This window comes from Aegilops tauschii, chromosome 2 (assembly GCF_002575655.3).
Source record: "Aegilops tauschii subsp. strangulata cultivar AL8/78 chromosome 2, Aet v6.0, whole genome shotgun sequence".
Classification (NCBI taxonomy): domain Eukaryota; kingdom Viridiplantae; phylum Streptophyta; class Magnoliopsida; order Poales; family Poaceae; genus Aegilops; species Aegilops tauschii.
This window is the reverse complement of record NC_053036.3, coordinates 278,162,859-278,182,552: the sequence shown is the minus strand read 5'-3', so window position 1 is coordinate 278,182,552 and position 19,694 is coordinate 278,162,859. Positions and strand designations below refer to the sequence as shown.

The following is a 19,694-nucleotide window of genomic DNA, read 5'->3' as shown; positions in this document are numbered from 1 at the left end:
AAGTACGTCCTCCGTCTTCTTCACGCCAAAGTGTCCCATTAATCCTCCTCCATGCGCCTCCTGCAACAACAAAAGACGAAGAGAACTAGCTGGAATGCATAGCTTGTTAGCACGGAACACAAATCCATCATTAACGACAAACTTGTTCCAGGTTCTTCCTTCTTTACAATTCTGCAATACATCTTTAAAATCAGCATCATGCACATATTGATCTTTGATGGTCTCCAAACCAAATATTTTGAAGTCAAGTTGTGAAAGCATAGTATAGCGACGAGACAATGCATCAGCAATAACATTTTCTTTACCCTTCTTGTGTTTAATGACATAAGGGAAAGTTTCAATGAATTCAACCCATTTAGCATGTCTACGATTCAGTTTAGCTTGACTTTTAATATGTTTCAAAGATTCATGATCAGAATGTATAACAAATTCTTTGGGCCATAAATAATGTTGCCATGTTTCTAAAGTCCGAACAAGAGCATATAGTTCTTTATCATAAGTAGAATAATTCAGACTAGGCCCACTCAATTTTTCAGAAAAGTATGCAACAGGTTTGCCATCTTGTAATAACACACCTCCTAATCCAATGCCACTAGCATCACATTCAAGCTCAAAAGTCTTATTAAAATCAGGAAGTTGGAGTAAAGGAGCATGTGTCAACTTATCTTTCAATACCGTGAAGGCTTCTTCCTGTGCGTTACCCCAAACAAAAGGCACATCCTTCTTTGTAAGCTCGTTGAGAGGTGCAGCAATGGTGCTAAAATCTCTCACAAAACGCCTATAGAAACCAGCGAGTCCAAGAAAACTCCGCACTTGTGTGACCGTTTTGGGCTGCGGCCAACTCTCAATAGCTTCAATCTTGGCTTTATCAACTTCAATTCCCTGTGGAGTAACAACATAGCCAAGAAAAGATACTCGGTCGGTGCAAAAGGTGCACTTCCCAAGGTTACCAAACAAACGTGCATCACGTAGAGCAATAAAAACAGCACGTAAATGTTCCAAATGTTCTTCCAAAGATTTGCTATAAATCAGTATATCATCAAAATAGACCACCACAAATCGTCCAATGAAAGCACGTAATACTTCGTTCATTAGTCTCATGAAAGTACTAGGTGCATTAGTTAACCCAAAAGGCATGACTAACCACTCATATAAACCAAACTTAGTTTTAAATGCAGTTTTCCATTCATCTCCCAATTTCATACGAATTTGATGGTATCCACTACGCAAATCAACTTTGGAGAATATTGTAGAGCCACTCAATTCATCAAGCATATCATCGAGCCTAGGAATAGGATGACGATAACGAATAGTAATATTATTAATGCCTCTACAATCAACACACATACGCGACGTACCATCCTTTTTAGGCACGAGTATAATAGGAACAGCACAAGGACTAAGAGATTCGCGTATATAACCTTTGTCGAGCAGCTCCTGTACTTGACGCATAATCTCCTTCGTCTCCTCTGGATTGGTACGGTATGGTGCACGGTTGGGTAGCGATGCACCGGGAATTAAGTCAATTTGATGCTCAATCCCTCGAATAGGTGGTAATCCCGGTGGCACGTCTTGTGGGAAGACGTCAGCGAACTCCTGCAAAATGTGAGTGACAGCAGGGGGCAAAGAGGAAGGCACGTCCTCGAATGAAAATAATGCCTCTTTGCACAAAAAAGCATAGCAAACAGATTTGCTGAAATCTAGTTCATCAATATCAGATTTTGTGGCAAGTAAACATGCACTTTTCAATTTAATTTCAGAAACAACACTAGATGGTTTATTATTAGGTTTCATTTGTTGCTCAAATTCCTTTGCCACAATCTGATTTTCACTCTTATTTTTCTCCTGTTTTGCTTTATTAGCTCTATTAATGTCATCTTTCAAAATGGAATCAGGAGTCATAGGAAGCAAAGTAATATTTTTATCCTTATGAACAAGAGTATACTGATTGTTTCTACCATGGTGTACAGAATTTTTATCAAATTGCCATGGTCTACCTAGTAATAAGGAACATGCTTGCATGGGTACCACATCACAATCAACATAATCAGCATATGTAGAGATACTAAAATGCACACGAACAGTACGTGTTACCTTAACCTTGCCGCTGTTGTTGAACCATTGGATGTAGTAAGGATGTGGATGTGGTCTTGTGGTGAGAGATAGCTTCTCCACCATCTCCATGCTAGCCAAGTTGTTACAGCTCCCTCCATCTATGATGACGCGAACAGAACGTTCCTTCACAACTCCCTTTGTATGGAACAAATTATGCCTCTGATTTTGCTCTGCTTGTGTGACCTGCACACTCAAAACACGTTGAGCAACTAAACATTCATACCTGTCAGCGTCTTCAGGAGCCATGTATTGCGTCTCATTTTCAGAATCATCTCCACCATGTTCTTCACGTGTAATAAGAGCCAAAGTCTCCTCATCATAGTCACTAGCGGACTCATACCCACCATCCTCAGTAGCAATCATGACACGCTGAGATTTGCATTCTCTCGCAAAATGTCCTCTTCCCTTACAACGACGACAAATAATATCACTTGTGTGCCCTGTCGATGCCATGGAAGAAGAAGAGCTCTGCACAGGCCCGGCAGGTGTGCTCTTGGCAGAGAGTGGTGGTTGTGCCTGCTTTCTTGTATCACGGCTGGAGGTGGCACCTGATGGAGGTGATGGTGAAGTGGAAGTAGAAGATGCACGCGGTGTCCATGATGAAGGTCGACCTGCAGAAAAGTTAGTTCGCGCCAATGGCTGTCGATCCTGCACTTCACGTTCAGCTTTACAAGCAAGATGGAATAAACGAGTGATATTATTATAATCCTTATACTCTAGAATGGTCTGAATCTCTTTATTTAATCCACCCATAAAACGTGCAAGCATAGCTTCATTCTCCTCAACAATACCACATCTAATCATGCCAGTTTGTAATTCCTGATAATATTCTTCTACAGAATTTTTTCCTTGTCTTAAACGCTGCAATTTTTGAAGTAATTCACGTTGATAATATGGTGGAACCCAACGAGTACGCATAGCAGTTTTCAAAGCAGCCCAAGTAGCTGGAACAGGATATAATCTACAATGTTCAGACCACCAAACACATGCAAAGCTAGTGAAAGCACAAACAGCAGCAGGAACACGTCTCTCCTCAGGATATTGTAAACATGTAAATCGTTGTTCAGTTTCTAACTCCCAAGTAAGATATATATCAGGAACATATCTACCCTCAAATGGTGGAATATTCAATTTCAGTTTAGGGAGATGGTCATGATCTCGTACCTGAGGTGGTGGTGCCGGCCTACCGTTGCGAATATATACCTGAGGTCGACCTGCTGGTGGTGGTGCTGGTGGCTGCACGTAGTTCTGATTTTGATCAACCTCATCCTCATAATCGCCCGCATAATCGCCATCCTCCTCAGCCGCCGCAGGAGCAGGAGCCAAAGAAGCATCAACAGTAGGGACAGCAGCACCCGAATTTTGACCAATCTCAATTGGAACGCGCTGTGCCCGTCCCACTTGATTTGGAAGGCGGCGTTGGAGATGTGGTTGTTGTTGTTGTAGAGGTGCGACATGTGCAGCCGGTGGTGGTTGGGGAAGACGCTTTAGTAATTCAGTAAACTTGTTATCCAGCTTTGTCTCAAACGACTTCTCCACGGCATCTATCTTCTCCATAGCCTCTTCAAATCTGTTTAGCACATCTCCCACCTGGCCACTCATCATTTGCTGAAATTTATCATGCAACTCCTTGTTCGTCATGTTCGCCCAATCAGTCTCATCGGCTTGTGAACCTGCCATGGTTAGCAGCAATAGAAACACAAAAGAATATGATCCTGCAGACTACTAGAAGTGGTGGGATGGTGGTGTGTCACAAAACCTTCAAGCGAATCTCAAATTCTTACCAGTTCTTACCCAGCAGCAGGTGATGATCGGCAACCGTTGTAGTCAAAAACTCTCAAAGCTTGGATATAGCGATTACCAGGGAGAGTCCAACGCACGATGTAGACTTATGTGGAGCTGGGAAGGCTTATAATATGGTAGCAAAATGGTAAGCAATAATCAATTCAGAGATGCAAAGTTGAATAAACGCTCAACGACGGTACTGTGCTGGTCCTAGGCTAGACCGTGCTAGAGACGCGAGCCTAGAACACTAACAAAATCACGGCGCTGCACGTAAACAAGGGAAAAGCACACTCAGGAATTTTTTTTTTCGCTCTTTTTTTTTACGAAAATCACGGCGCTGTACTGTTCGTGTGCATTTTAGTATCTCTACATATGCTGATTATGTTGATTGTGATGTGGTACCCATGCAAGCATGTTCCTTATTACTAGGTAGACCATGGCAATTTGATAAAAATTCTGTACACCATGGTAGAAACAATCAGTATACTCTTGTTCATAAGGATAAAAATATTACTTTGCTTCCTATGACTCCTGATTCCATTTTGAAAGATGACATTAATAGAGCTAATAAAGCAAAACAGGAGAAAAATAAGAGTGAAAATCAGATTGTGGCAAAGGAATTTGAGCAACAAATGAAACCTAATAATAAACCATCTAGTGTTGTTTCTGAAATTAAATTGAAAAGTGCATGTTTACTTGCCACAAAATCTGATATTGATGAACTAGATTTCAGCAAATCTGTTTGCTATGCTTTTTTGTGCAAAGAGGCATTATTTTCATTCGAGGACGTGCCTTCCTCTTTGCCCCCTGCTGTCACTCACATTTTGCAGGAGTTCGCTGACGTCTTCCCACAAGACGTGCCACCGGGATTACCACCTATTCGAGGGATTGAGCATCAAATTGACTTAATTCCCGGTGCATCGCTACCCAACCGTGCACCATACCGTACCAATCCAGAGGAGACGAAGGAGATTATGCGTCAAGTACAGGAGCTGCTCGACAAAGGTTATATACGCGAATCTCTTAGTCCTTGTGCTGTTCCTATTATACTCGTGCCTAAAAAGGATGGTACGTCGCGTATGTGTGTTGATTGTAGAGGCATTAATAATATTACTATTCGTTATCGTCATCCTATTCCTAGGCTCGATGATATGCTTGATGAATTGAGTGGCTCTACAATATTCTCCAAAGTTGATTTGCGTAGTGGATACCATCAAATTCGTATGAAATTGGGAGATGAATGGAAAACTGCATTTAAAACTAAGTTTGGTTTATATGAGTGGTTAGTCATGCCTTTTGGGTTAACTAATGCACCTAGTACTTTCATGAGACTAATGAACGAAGTTTTACGTGCTTTCATTGGACGATTTGTGGTGGTCTATTTTGATGATATACTGATTTATAGCAAATCTTTGGAAGAACATTTGGAACATTTACGTGCTGTTTTTATTGCTCTACGTGATGCACGTTTGTTTGGTAACCTTGGGAAGTGCACCTTTTGCACCGACCGAGTATCTTTTCTTGGCTATGTTGTTACTCCACAGGGAATTGAAGTTGATAAAGCCAAGATTGAAGCTATTGAGAGTTGGCCGCAGCCCAAAACGGTCACACAAGTGCGGAGTTTTCTTGGACTCGCTGGTTTCTATAGGCGTTTTGTGAGAGATTTTAGCACCATTGCTGCACCTCTCAACGAGCTTACAAAGAAGGATGTGCCTTTTGTTTGGGGTACCGCACAGGAAGAAGCCTTCACGGTATTGAAAGATAAGTTGACACATGCTCCTTTACTCCAACTTCCTGATTTTAATAAGACTTTTGAGCTTGAATGTGATGCTAGTGGCATTGGATTAGGAGGTGTGTTATTACAAGATGGCAAACCTGTTGCATACTTTTCTGAAAAATTGAGTGGGCCTAGTCTGAATTATTCTACTTATGATAAAGAACTATATGCTCTTGTTCGGACTTTAGAAACATGGCAACATTATTTATGGCCCAAAGAATTTGTTATACATTCTGATCATGAATCTTTGAAACATATTAAAAGTCAAGCTAAACTGAATCGTAGACATGCTAAATGGGTTGAATTCATTGAAACTTTCCCTTATGTCATTAAACACAAGAAGGGTAAAGAAAATGTTATTGCTGATGCATTGTCTCGTCGCTATACTATGCTTTCACAACTTGACTTCAAAATATTTGGTTTGGAGACCATCAAAGATCAATATGTGCATGATGCTGATTTTAAAGATGTATTGCAGAATTGTAAAGAAGGAAGAACCTGGAACAAGTTTGTCGTTAATGATGGATTTGTGTTCCGTGCTCACAAGCTATGCATTCCAGCTAGCTCTCTTCGTCTTTTGTTGTTGCAGGAGGCGCATGGAGGAGGATTAATGGGACACTTTGGCGTGAAGAAGACGGAGGACGTACTTGCTACACATTTCTTTTGGCCAAAGATGAGACGGGATGTTGAGCGTTTTGTTGCTCGCTGCACTACATGTCAAAAAGCTAAGTCACGACTCAATCCTCATGGTTTATATATGCCTTTGCCTGTACCTAGTGTTCCTTGGGAGGATATATCTATGGACTTTGTTTTAGGTTTACCTCGAACAAAGAAGGGGAGGGATAGCATATTTGTTGTCGTGGATAGATTCTCGAAAATGGCACACTTTATACCATGTCATAAAATCGATGATGCTGTTAATGTTGCTGATTTGTTCTTTCGTGAAATTATTCGCTTGCATGGTGTGCCAAATACTATTGTTTCCGATCGTGATACTAAATTTCTTAGCTACTTTTGGAGATGTTTATGGGCTAAGTTGGGGACTAAACTGCTTTTTAGTACTACTTGTCACCCCCAAACTGATGGACAAACTGAAGTAGTCAATAGAACATTGCCTACTATGCTTAGGGCTGTTTTGAAGAATAATAAGAAAATGTGGGAAGAATGCTTGCCTCATATTGAGTTTGCTTATAATCGTTCATTGCATTCTACTACTAAGATGTGCCCTTTTGAAATTGTGTATGGTTTCCTACCTCGTGCACCTATTGATTTGTTGCCTCTTCCATCTTCGGAGAAGGTTAATTTTGATGCTAAACAACGTGCTGAATTGATCTTAAAAATGCATGAGTTAACTAAGGAAAACATTGAGCGTATGAATGCTAAATATAAACTTGCTGGAGATAAGGGTAGAAAACATGTTGTGTTTGCACCTGGAGATCTTGTTTGGTTACATTTGCGTAAGGATAGATTTCCTGATTTGCGCAAATCAAAGCTAATGCCACGTGCTGATGGTCCTTTAAGGTGTTAGAGAAAATAAATGATAATGCATATAAACTTGAGCTGCCTGCAGATTTTGGGGTTAGTCCCACTTTTAACATTGCAGATTTGAAGCCTTATTTGGGTGAGGAAGATGAGCTTCCGTCGAGGACGACTTCATTTCAAGAAGGGGAGGATGATGAGGACATCAATACCATTGTTACACCCACAGTCCCTGCTGCTATACATACTGGACCAATTACTAGAGCTCGCGCACGCCAATTAAATTACCAGGTACTTTCGTTTCTTGGTAATGATTCTAATGTTCATGAGAATATGATGCTGCCTAAATTGGATACATTTGTTTTGCTTACAAATGAAGGGCCTAGCTTTGAGAAGGATGAACATTGGAGCAAGAACAAGCATGGAGATGATGGCATGCGCATGGGGAACAAGAACAGAGTTACAAGTGATGATTTCAAGACGTTGAAGCCACCATAATGCGTGCATGAAGCCTTGGACGAAATATACAAGATGCTACTTCATAACTTTCGTCCAGAGGCTATTCTAGGTGCTGCGTCACCTTATTATTGGGCCAGGCCCATGTAATTTCGAAATACATAAGTATAGGCTGTTTTTAGAGTCCGTATGTGTGGGGAAACAAGAGATAGGGTTGGTTTCGGACCCCTTCCTCAAGGGCCACGAAATTCCCCCCTCTTCCTCCATATATACAGCCCTTAGGGCGTCGTTTAGACTTTGGGTTTTGTTTAGATTAAAAGTTCGCCATAGCTGCAACTTCGCATACTTTGTTTGTGTTCAGCGACCAGACAAAGGCGTCACAGAACTCCACCTTGATCAATAAAGCTTTCATCTTATATTCGCAATATCCAGATTGCAATCTCAGTTTCTTGCTTGTTCTTCGTTTGCTCGCAGGAAACAGACCCTCGTGGTCAGGTTGATCGTGCTCCGGCGTGGTCGATAACCTCTCGGAGTTGGTTTAGCGATTGCTAAGGCGCGACGTCCTCGCACATTCGTAGTCGGATCGTCAAAGTCGACTTCCACCAAAGCGATATCCATCATCTCATCGAAAGACGGGACACCTTTGCCTCTATCAGACATGGGCGTCATCATCCCCGACCCCAACACAATGAAGAGCAACGATATGGCAAGCTAAAGTTCATCATGCCCAAGTTTACCGGAAGCAATGACCCCGAAGAGTACATATCATGGGCATTGAAGGTTGACAAAATCTTCCGCTTGCACAACTACGAAGAAGAGAAGAAGATCGCAATGGCATCCCTCGAATTCCAAGACTACGTCCTCATTTGGTGGGAACAAGTCATTGAGCGCCGAGCGGCAAGAGGTGAACCACCCATCACCAATTGGGCACAAATGATGGATGTCATGAGAGCACGATTCGTGCCAAACTACTACAACCGCGACCTCTTCAAGAAACTCCAACAACTCAAGCAAGGAACCAAGAGCGTTGAAGAGTACTACAAGGAAATGGAGATTGCCATGATACGAGCCAATGTCAAAGAAGATGATGAGCAAACTATGGCGCGTTTCTTGAATGGACTCAATCACCCTATCAAGAAGATGGCCGACTTCCAACCATACTCGAACCACATCGAGCTAGTGCATCAAGCTACCAAAGCGGAACGGCAAGTACAAGATGACTTCAAGTATGCCAAGTTCTCATCCAAGTCCTATGGCCTCTCCAACAATCAAGCTTCGACGACTCTCACTACGAGCCACGGCGACAAGTCAAGTTACAAGAAAGCTTCGACAAGTTCAAGTCGTCCTACTAATACAAGCAACTTCAAGCCGAAAGCTTCATCATCATCTACTCCAACCGATGAGACCATCAAGACAAGTTCCATCAAATTTTTCACATGTGGAGGCCGAGGCCACAAGTCCTTCGAGTGCACAAACAAGCGCACCATGATCCTCAAAGACGACAAAACCTATGACTCCATGAGTGAAGGAGAAATGTAAGCCCTTGAGCAAGTGGCCATGCACCGACAAGTGAACAATGAAGAAGAAGATGATCACATCTTTTGTGACGAAGACTCAAGTCCCGCTCTTGTTGTCTCCAAGGTCTTGACTCTTCAACATCAACAAGACGAAGATCAAAGATGCCATATCTTCCACACAAAGGCCGGCATCAATGTACGGTCCGTCAAGGTCATCATCGATGGAGGGAGTTGTCATAGCTTAGCAAGTGAAGAACTATGCTCCAAACTCCAATTGGTCAAGATGAAGCACCCGCACCCCTACAAGGTTCAATGGTTAAGCGACACCGGCACCATACAAGTCGAGCATAGAGTACAAGTCTCTTTCAAGATCGGCGCCTATGAAGACACTTTGGAGTGTGATGTCCTTCCGATGACCGTTTGCCACCTCCTTCTTGGACGGCCATGGCAATTTGACCGAGGTGTCATTCACAATGGGCGTACAAATCACTATAGCTTCAAGATGAAAGGGAAAGAGTTTGTGCTACGTCCTATGTCTCCAAGCCAAGTGCTCGCCGACAAGCAAAACACCCATCGTGGAGAGAATAGTGAGAGAGCGAACCACCTAAAAGAGAGTGAGCGCCACAAGCCAAAATTGAGTGCCTCCACGATGAGCGACAAGAAAAACTTAGTTCTCTTTGCCACCAAACATGAGATGAGAGAAGTGTGTGAGAACCCATCCAGTGTCCTACACTATGTCCTATTGTGCAAGGACGAGGCACCAAAAACTAACAACTCTCACAATCTACCTTTGGTGTTATCTTCTTTATTGCAGGAATTCCAAGATGTTTTCCCCAATGAGTTGCCTCCGGGTCTACCTCCACTACGAGGCATTGAGCACCGAATCGATCTCATCCCCGGAGCGTCGCTTCCAAACAAAGCTCCCTACCGCGTCAACCCCGAAGAAACCAAAGAAATACAAAGGCAAGTAAAGCATCTCATAGACCATGGTCATGTGCGTGAAAGTTTGAGTCCTTGTGTCGTACCGGTCATTCTTGTGCCAAAACGAGACGGTAGCTTTCGCATGTGTTCCGATTGTAGACCTATCAATGTTATCACCGTTCGTTATAGGTACCCTGATAGAGGCAAAGGTGTCCCGTCTTTCGATGAGATGATGGATATCGCTTTGGTGGAAGTCGACTTTGACGATCCGACTACGAACGTGCGATGACGTCGCGCCTTAGCAATCGCTAAACCAACTCCGAGAGGTTATTGACCACGCCGGAGCACGATCAACCTGACCACGAGGGTCTGTTTCCTGCGAGCAAACGAAGAACAAGCAAGAAACTGAGATTGCAATCTGGATATTGCGAATATAAGATGAAAGCTTTATTGATCAAGGTGGGGTTCTGTGACGCCTTTGTCTGGTCGTTGAACACAAACGAAGTACGCGAAGTTGCAGTTATGGCGAACTTTTAATCTAAACAAAACGCAAAGTCTAAACGACGCCCTAAGGGCTGTATATATGGAGGAAGAGGGGGGGGGGATTTCGTGGCCCTTGGGGAAGGGGTCCGAAACCAACCCTATCTCTTGTTTCCCCACACATACGGACTCTAAAAACAGCCTATACTCAAGTATTTCGAAATTACATGGGCCTGGCCCAATAATAAGGTGACGCAGCACCTAGAATAGCCTCTGGACGAAAGTTATGAAGTAGCATCTTGTATATTTCGTCCAAGGCTTCATGCACGCATTATGGTGGCTTCAACGTCCTGAAATCATCACTTGTAACTCCGTTCTTGTTCCCCATGCGCATGCCATTATCTCCATGCTTGTTCTTGCTAGGCCCTTTATTTGTAAGCAAAACAAATGTACCCAATTTAGGCATCATCATATTCTCATGAACATTAGAATCATTACCAAGAAACGAAAGTACCTAGTAATTTAATTGGCGTGCGCGAGCTCTAGTAATTGGTCCAGTATGTATAGCAGCAGGGGATGTGGGTGTAACAATGGTATTGATGTCCTCATCATACCCTATTCCACGCCTTGATGAAATGCTTGATGAACTTTGCAGTGCCACTATCTTTTCCAAAATTGATCTTAAAAGTGGTTACTATCAAATCCGCATACAAGAGGGTGATGAATGGAAAACCGCTTTCAAAACAAAGTTTGGTCTATATGAGTGGTTAGTCATGCCTATGGGTTTATCGGAAGCACCCGGTACCTTCATACGTCTTATGCATTACGTGTTTCGCCCTTACATTGGTGAATTTATTGTTGTCTACTTTGATGATATCCTTGTGTTTAGCAAATCTCTCAAAGAGCATGTCACCCACCTTCGCACCGTGCTACAAACTCTTCGAAAAGAGCAACTTTATGCTAATATGGAAAAAATGGCTTTTTGGTGTTGATAAGCTTGTTTTCTTGGGTTTCGTAGTATCTTCTAAGGGTGTTCATGTTGATGAATCTAAGATCAATGCTATTAAAACTTGGCCCCAACCAACCAATTTGCAACAAGTGCATAGTTTTCTTGGTTTAGCCGGTTTCTACCGTAGATTTGTGAAGGATTTTAGCACCATTGCTTCACCTTTGCATGCTTTGAGTAAGAAAAATGCACCGTTTGTTTGGGGAACATCCCAAGATATAGCTTTCAATGAGCTTAAGAATTTGCTTACTCATGCTCCCGTGCTTGCATTACCCAATTTTGACAAACCTTTTGAAATTCATTGCGATGCTAGTGGTAATGGCATAGGAGGTGTGTTAACGCAAGAGAAGCGCCCCATTGCATACTTTAGTGAGAAACTCTCCGGAGCACAACTCAACTATCCCATCTATGACAAAGAGCTATATGCTTTAGTGCGAGTTTTACATGAATGGGAGCATTACCTACGCCCTCATGAGTTCATCATCCATACCGACCATGAAACGCTTAAATACCTTAAGGGTCAAACTAAGTTGAACAAGCGTCATGCTAAATGGAGTGAGTTTATTGAGTCATTTCCTTATATCATCAAGTATATTAAAGGTAAGGAAAATGTCGTGGCGGATGCACTTTCCCGTATATGGATGCTTGTCACTCAACTTGAGTTAAGTGTCATTGGTTTTGAGCACATAAAAAAACTTGTATGAGCATGGTCCTACATTTGCTATTCCTTATGCCAAGTGTTTGACGCATACTTCTTGGGATCGATACTACATCAAAGATGGATATCTTATGAGAGCTGATAGAGGCGAGGGTGTCCCGATCTTTCGATGAGATGATAACTATCGATTTGGTGGAGCCGACTTTGATGATCCGACTACAAACGTGTACGACGTTGCGCCTTAGCAATCGCTAAACCAATCTCCCGAGGTTACTGACGATGTTGGAAGCACAATCAGCCTGACCACGAAGGTCTATTCCTGCACGCAACCGAAAAACAAGCAAGAATATGATAATGCAATCTGAATATTGGAATATAGATGAAGTATTGATAAAGGTGGGGATCCGAAAGCAGTCTTGGTCTGGTCGTTGGACACAAACGAAGTACACGAAGTTGCAATAGCTAACTTTTAACTAAACAAATCCCAAGCAAAAAGCTACTAGATGGATCTACTTATATAGGAGCAAGGGGTGGAGGCCAAGGAGGTGGGAGGACGTCCCAAGGCAGCCTAAAACCAACCCTAGGTCGTACAAGGCTCATGGGCCCAAGTGGAGGTGATGCAACACGTTTGGACTTGTTGTTTGACTCGGATTCTGCTGCAGCGTCAGATTGTTTCGTCCATATCTCAACGCTCCGGACGAATTTAAAGGTGAATCCAGTGGGGTTGGAAAGAGGACGAAATCTACTTTCCAACAAAAAACGAATCACCCAATTCGGAGTCCGTATGAAAAAGTTGTTGGCGTTTTGAATCAGGTATGTCTGTGCAGTCCGAATCTGAATCCAGAACGTGAGAGAGTTGGACTCTATCTTCTCTTGGCCCAAAAGTGATGTGAGAGGACTTTTTGAACAGAACATAAACTTTTCCTTTTCCCCTATCTTCATATGTGGATTGTACAAATGTCCCATACACCTGCAATTAGACAAAACAAAAAAGTGTGTGAAGTATTTTTGTTCTGGATAACATAAATAGATTATTGAATAGTTTGCACTAGAAATCACCTGACAAATATGCATGTATGCAATATCTTTGGTCGTATCCAAGGTAGTCATGTCCTCATCATCCTCCCCTTCTTGAAAATAAAGCCGTCCTCGGCGTTGCTTAATCTGAAATGTGGCTAACAAAAGAGACAAGGTGTATATGTTGTATATGTATATGTCATCCATTTTTACTTCCCGTGGATATGACACATGTATACACGAGTAACTTTTATAGTTAATAAAATATAAAGCCAAAATATTATCACAAGAAGTAGAAGGCATGAAAGTATTGCAACTCAGTTTGCACATATAAGTAAAGCTCTTATTGATATGAAAAGATTGACAATATTCATCATTAAACCATCCCAACATTGGTGAATAAACCTTACTTGCATCAAATTTACATGCTACAACATGCTTAAATAAGCAAACATGCAGTCATTTGACACAGAATCATCACCAAGATTAGAGGTCATATCAAAATGATTAAACATTGGTTCTTTTGCATCAACAGTTAATTCATTGGGTGCACTCAAAATTGTTGGTATTTCAGTTGTTTGATCACATGACGCATTCATGACAGTAACTTGATTCTCTAAAATAGGTGATGCGCTCAAATCAACAGGTAACTCAACACATGATGTATTCAAGTTAACTAGGCATGCATCATTCTCATGTGAAGTTATATCATCAATACCTTTACAGTTACCTTGTCGCAAAGATGTAGCTGATGTAGGTACGGATGATGGCAATGTACCATACTCTTGAGATGATGTCGCGCTCACAATATGAGGTGTGGCCGCTCTAGTAGGTGCAACGGTGGAGGAACCAAGCGGTGGTGGTGAGCATGAACTAGAATAGTAGTTGTTGTAGTCACCCAATGCATCCTCCTGTAACTGTCTCTCAAAGGTACAAGCACGAACATACATACCAGTAATGCAACGAGGAATATACTGAAATCGTGCCTGAATATCATGGTTCAAACCACCAAAAAATCTATTCATTGTATCATCCTCAGATTCTTCTATGTCACAATGATGCATATAAGATTTGAACTCTTGGTGGTAAGCATGAACAGTGTTGTTGCCTTGTTTAAATTGTTGAAATTTGCGAAGCAATTCACGCTGATAGTAAGGAGGGAAAAGTTGTGGTCTCATTACATCTTTCAAATCTTTCCAAGTTGTGGGTTGGTTACCAATGTTTTTCTTACAATGCACACTCCGCCAAACAGAAGCAAAACCAGTAAATGCTCTAGTGGCAGCTCATACTCGCTCAAGTTCAGAAAAGTCATGGTGACTAAAAACTTGTTCTACTTCAAGCTCCCAAGCTAGATAAATAGCAGGATTAAATCTACCCTCAAATGACAGTAAAGAGATAACCTGACCATGTGCTTGTGTGTGTTGTCCCAACTCTCGTGATGGTGAAGATGTGTCCGTCGTCCAAGAACGTCTATCTCTGGAACCTGTCATGATTAGTAGAAACAAGAAACAAAATTCTAGAATAATGTTCCTATGAACTACTAGGATGTGTTTGTAAAGTGCTCACAGTAAAGAAAATATCAATATCTTACAAGTTCTTACCAAGCAGCAGGTAGTGACAGGCAACCGGCGGTGTCAAATAACTCTGAAGGTTGTGTAAAGCGATTGCCAGGGGAACGTACGTATACACGGTGCAGAAATATGTGGAGCTGGGTTGGCTATATATGGTAGCAAAATATTAGCAATAATCAATTCAGAGATGCAATGTTGAATAAACGCTCAACGACGGTACTGTGCTGGTCCTAGGCTAGACCGGACTAGAGACGCGAGCCTAGAACACTAATGAGGTCACGGCGTAGCACAACTAGCATCAATGAAGGATACTAAGTAGCTCTGGACAGCGAGATATAAGTGAAGATCACAACAGCAGTAAAGATAATGATGAAAAACAACTGCCAAGCAGGATATACAACAACTCTCTCTCCATCTTTCCTCTTGAAAAGTTTGAGCCAATTTTCTGATAAATTTTTTCAAAGAATGCCACTAACTCAAGCTTTCCAATGCAAAAAGAATCACTCAATTCCGAGTTGATATGAGGAGTCAAAGAATTCTGAAACTGGCTTGAAAAACTGGAATAAGCCGTGTACGCGAACTTCGGAGGGCAAAAAGACCTATTTAGAAGACGATTTTGAGGTATAAAATATTGAACTAGTCTCTGCAACTATTCAGACGCGGCTCGTCGCTAGCTTTCATTTGAGTACTCGCGGAGTCAAAACGGACTTCGTATGAGGAAATTATGCCTGTTTTACTGAACAGTGCACAAAACAGATTCCAATCCGAATTCAACTACGAGATTGAGTCTAGATAGATCCGAATTTTGTTTTTTTTCTTCTCTCTTTTTTTTCCTGACACTTTTTCTTTTTCTTTTTCTTTCTCTCTTTTTTTCTCTGACTTCTTTTCTTTTTTCTCTCTTTTTTTTCTCTGTCTTTTTTTCTCTCCCTCTTTCCAAGACAAACTAGATAATATGCAAATTGGATCAAGCGAAGATGTGAACAACCTCAACTATGATTGTGACAATGAACTATGGGTAGCACGTGGAGGAAATTGATGGATGGTGTGGTGGACAGCGGAAGGGATAATGATGCAGCGGCGACGTGACTAATGTGAACAGAACTCGAAACTCTAAACGAACTAGACACTAAGACCAGCAACTCGACACGATGATGCAACTGATAATTCAATAATGCAAACAATGAAAATAAAATTGCAAAGGCTCAGACTGGCTTGGACAAAAGGATGAATAGATCTAACTTTTTTGTGGCTTTTTCTTGGACAATAGGTAAGAAAATAAATCTAATCTAGGGGAAACTACAAGAGCGCACAAACATGGACGCGAGTGCCCGAGTCAACTTCCTCAAGAAGATGCATGAAGATACAAGGAACACCATCGAGCGCCAAGTACAACGACTCGCGACCAAGCTCAGCGTCAACAAGCAACCCATGATGTTCAATGTTGGAGATCTTGTGTGGCTACACCTTCGCAAGGATCGCTATCCCAAGGAACGCAAGTCCAAGCTACTACACCGAGCGGATGGACCCTTCAAGGTGCTTGCACGCTACAACACCAACGCATACAAGATCGACATCCCACGTGACAAGTACTCCATGAGCGACATCTTCAACATCAAAGATCTCTCCCCGTACCATGGTGATGAGGATTTTGATCCGAGGTCGGATCTTTCCCAAGGGAGGGGAGATGATGCGGAGCATCCTACGATCATCCCCATGGACCTACCATCGTCTTATCAAGAGCCAAGAGGACCTATGACACGAGCACGAGGTGACTTCCTTCCTTAGTGATATCAAATATGATCCACTCGAGACATGGCTACTACCTAAGTCCGATATGCTATGCATGATTAGGTGTGATAGAGGCAAAGGTGTCCCGTCTTTCGATGAGATGATGGATATCGCTCTGGTGGAACTCGACTTTGACGATCCGACTACGAACGTGCGATGACGTCGCGCCTTAGCAATCGCTAAACCAACTCCGAGAGGTTATTGACCACGCCGAAGCATGATCAACCTGGCCACGAGGGTCTGTTTCCTGCGAGCAAACGAAGAACAAGCAAGAAACTGAGATTGCAATCTGGATATTGCGAATATAAGATGAAAGCTTTATTGATCAAGGTGGGGTTCTGTGACGCCTTTGTCTGGTCGTTGAACACAAACGAAGTACGCGAAGTTGCAGCTATGCCGAACTTTTAATCTCAACAAAACCCAAAGTCTAAACGACGCCCTAAGGGCTGTATATATGGAGGAAGAGGGGGGAATTTCGTGGCCCTTGGGGAAGGGGTCCGAAACCAACCCTATCTCTTGTTTCCCCACACATACGGACTCTAAAAACAGCCTATACTCAAGTATTTCGAAATTACATGGGCCTGGCCCAATAATAAGGTGACGCAGCACCTAGAATAGCCTCTGGACGAAAGTTATGAAGTAGCATCTTGTGTATTTCGTCCAAGGCTTCATGCACGCATTATGGTGGCTTCAACGTCTTGAAATCATCACTTGTAACTCCGTTCTTGTTCCCCATGCGCATGCCATCATCTCCATGCTTGTTCTTGCTCCAATGTTCATCCTCCTCAAAGCTAGGCCCTTCATTTGTAAGCAAAACAAATGTATCCAATTTGGGCAGCATCATATTCTAATGAACATTAGAATCATTACCAAGAAATGAAAGTACCTGGTAATTTAATTGGCGTGCGCGAGCTCTAGTAATTGGTCCAGTATGTATAGCAGCAGGGGCTGTGGGTGTAACAATGGTATTGATGTCCACATCATGCTTCCCTTCTTGAAATGAAGTCGTCCTCGACGGAAGCTCATCTCCCTCACCCAAATAAGGCTTCAAATCTGCAATGTTAAAAGTGGGACTAACCCCAAAATCTGCAGGCAGCTCAAGTTTATATGCATTATCATTTATTTTCTCTAACACCTTAAAAGGAGCATCAGCACGTGGCATTAGCTTTGATTTGCGCAAATCAGGAAATCTATCCTTACGCAAATGTAACCAAACAAGATCTCCAGGTGCAAACACAACATGTTTTCTACCCTTATCTCCAGCAAGTTTATATTTAACATTCATACGCTCGATGTTTTCGTTAGTTAACTCATGCATTTTTCAGATCAATTCAGCACGTTGTTTAGCATCAAAATTAACCTTCTCCGAAGATGGAAGAGGCAACAAATCAATAGGTGCACGAGGTAGGAAACCATACACAATTTCAAAAGGGCACATCTTAGTAGTAGAATGCAACGAACGATTATAAGCAAATTCAATATGAGGCAAGCATTCTTCCCACATTTTCTTATTATTCTTCAAAACAGCCCTAAGCATAGTAGACAATGTTCTATTGACTACTTCAGTTTGACCATCAATTTGGGGGTGACAAGTAGTACTAAAAAGCAGTTTAGTCCCCAACCTAGCCCATAAACATCTCCAAAAGTGGCTAAGAAATTTAGTATCACGATCTGAAACAATAGTATTTGGCAGACCATGCAAGCGAATAATTTCACGGAAGAACAAATCAGCAACATTAACAGCATCATCGCTTTTATGACATGGTATAAAGTGTGCCATTTTTTAGAATCTATCCACGACAACAAATATGCTATCTCCCTTCTTTGTTCGAGGTAAACCTAAAACAAAGTCCATAGATATATCCTCCCAAGGAACACTAGGTACAGGCAAAGGCATATATAAACCATGAGGATTGAGTCGTGACTTAGCTTTTTGACATGTAGTGCAGCGAGCAACAAAATGCTCAACATCCCGTCTCATCTTTGGCCAAAAGAAATGTGTAGCAAGTATATCCTCCGTCTTCTTCACGCCAAAGTGTCCCATTAATCCTCCGTGCGCCTCCTGCAACAACAAAAGACGAACGGAGCTAGCTGGAATGCATAGCTTGTTAGCACGAAACACAAATCCATCATTAACGACGAACTTGTTCCATGTTCTACCTTCTTTACAATTCTGCAATACATCTTTAAATTCAGCATCATGCACATATTGATCTTTCAATACCTCCTAATCCAATTCCACTAGCATCACATTCAAGCTCAAAAGTCTTATTAAAATCAGGAAGTTGGAGTAAAGGAGCATGTGTCAACTTATCTTTCAATACCGTGAAGGCTTCTTCCTGTGTGGTACCCCAAACAAAAGGCACATCCTTCTTTGTAAGCTCGTTGAGAGGTGCAGCAATGGTGCTGAAATCTCTCACAAAATGCCTATAGAAACCAGCGAGGCCAAGGAAACTCGTCACTTGTGTGACCGTTTTGGGCTGCAGCCAACCCTCAATAACTTCAATCTTGGCTTTATCAACTTCAATTCCCTGTGGAGTAACAACATAGCCAAGAAAAGATACTCAAACGGTGCAAAAGCTGCACTTCCCAAGGTTACCAAACAAACGTGCATCACGTAGAGCAATAAAAACAGCATGTAAATGTTCCAAATGTTCTTCCAAAGATTTGCTATAATCAGTATATCATCAAAATAGACTACCACAAATCGTCCAATAAAAGCACGTAAAACTTCGTTCATTAGTCTCATGAAAGTACTAGGTGCATTAGTTAACCCAAAAGGCATGACTAACCACTCATATAAACCAAAGTTAGTTTTAAATGTTGTTTTCCATTCATCTCCCAGTTTCATACGAATTTGATGGTATCCACTACGCAAATCAACTTTGGAAAATATTGTAGAGCCACTCAATTCATCAAGCATATCATCTAGCCTAGGAATAGGATGACGATAACGAATAGTAATGTTATTAATGCCTCTACAATCAACACACATACGCAATGTACCATCCTTTTTAGGAACAAGTATAATAGGAACAGCACAAGGACTAAGAGATTCGCGTATATAACCTTTGTCGAGCAGCTCCTGTACTTGACGCATAATCTCCTTCGTCTCCTCTGGATT

The 19,694-nt window shown here is 42.0% G+C and overlaps 1 protein-coding gene across 1 annotated transcript in view; it reads right to left on the bottom strand.

Moving 5' to 3' along the window:
• Window positions 1-19,694, bottom strand: part of LOC141040937 (uncharacterized) — a 176,651-nt gene that overhangs the window by 134,109 nt on the left and 22,848 nt on the right. The window contains exons 2-5 of the mRNA XM_073507051.1: window positions 1,568-1,596; window positions 814-1,340; window positions 295-723; window positions 37-60 (exon numbers count right to left, since the gene is read on the bottom strand). Coding sequence (XP_073363152.1) covers window positions 37-60; window positions 295-723; window positions 814-1,340; window positions 1,568-1,596 — 1,009 coding nt within the window. The remainder of the gene's footprint in view (window positions 1-36; window positions 61-294; window positions 724-813; window positions 1,341-1,567; window positions 1,597-19,694) is intronic.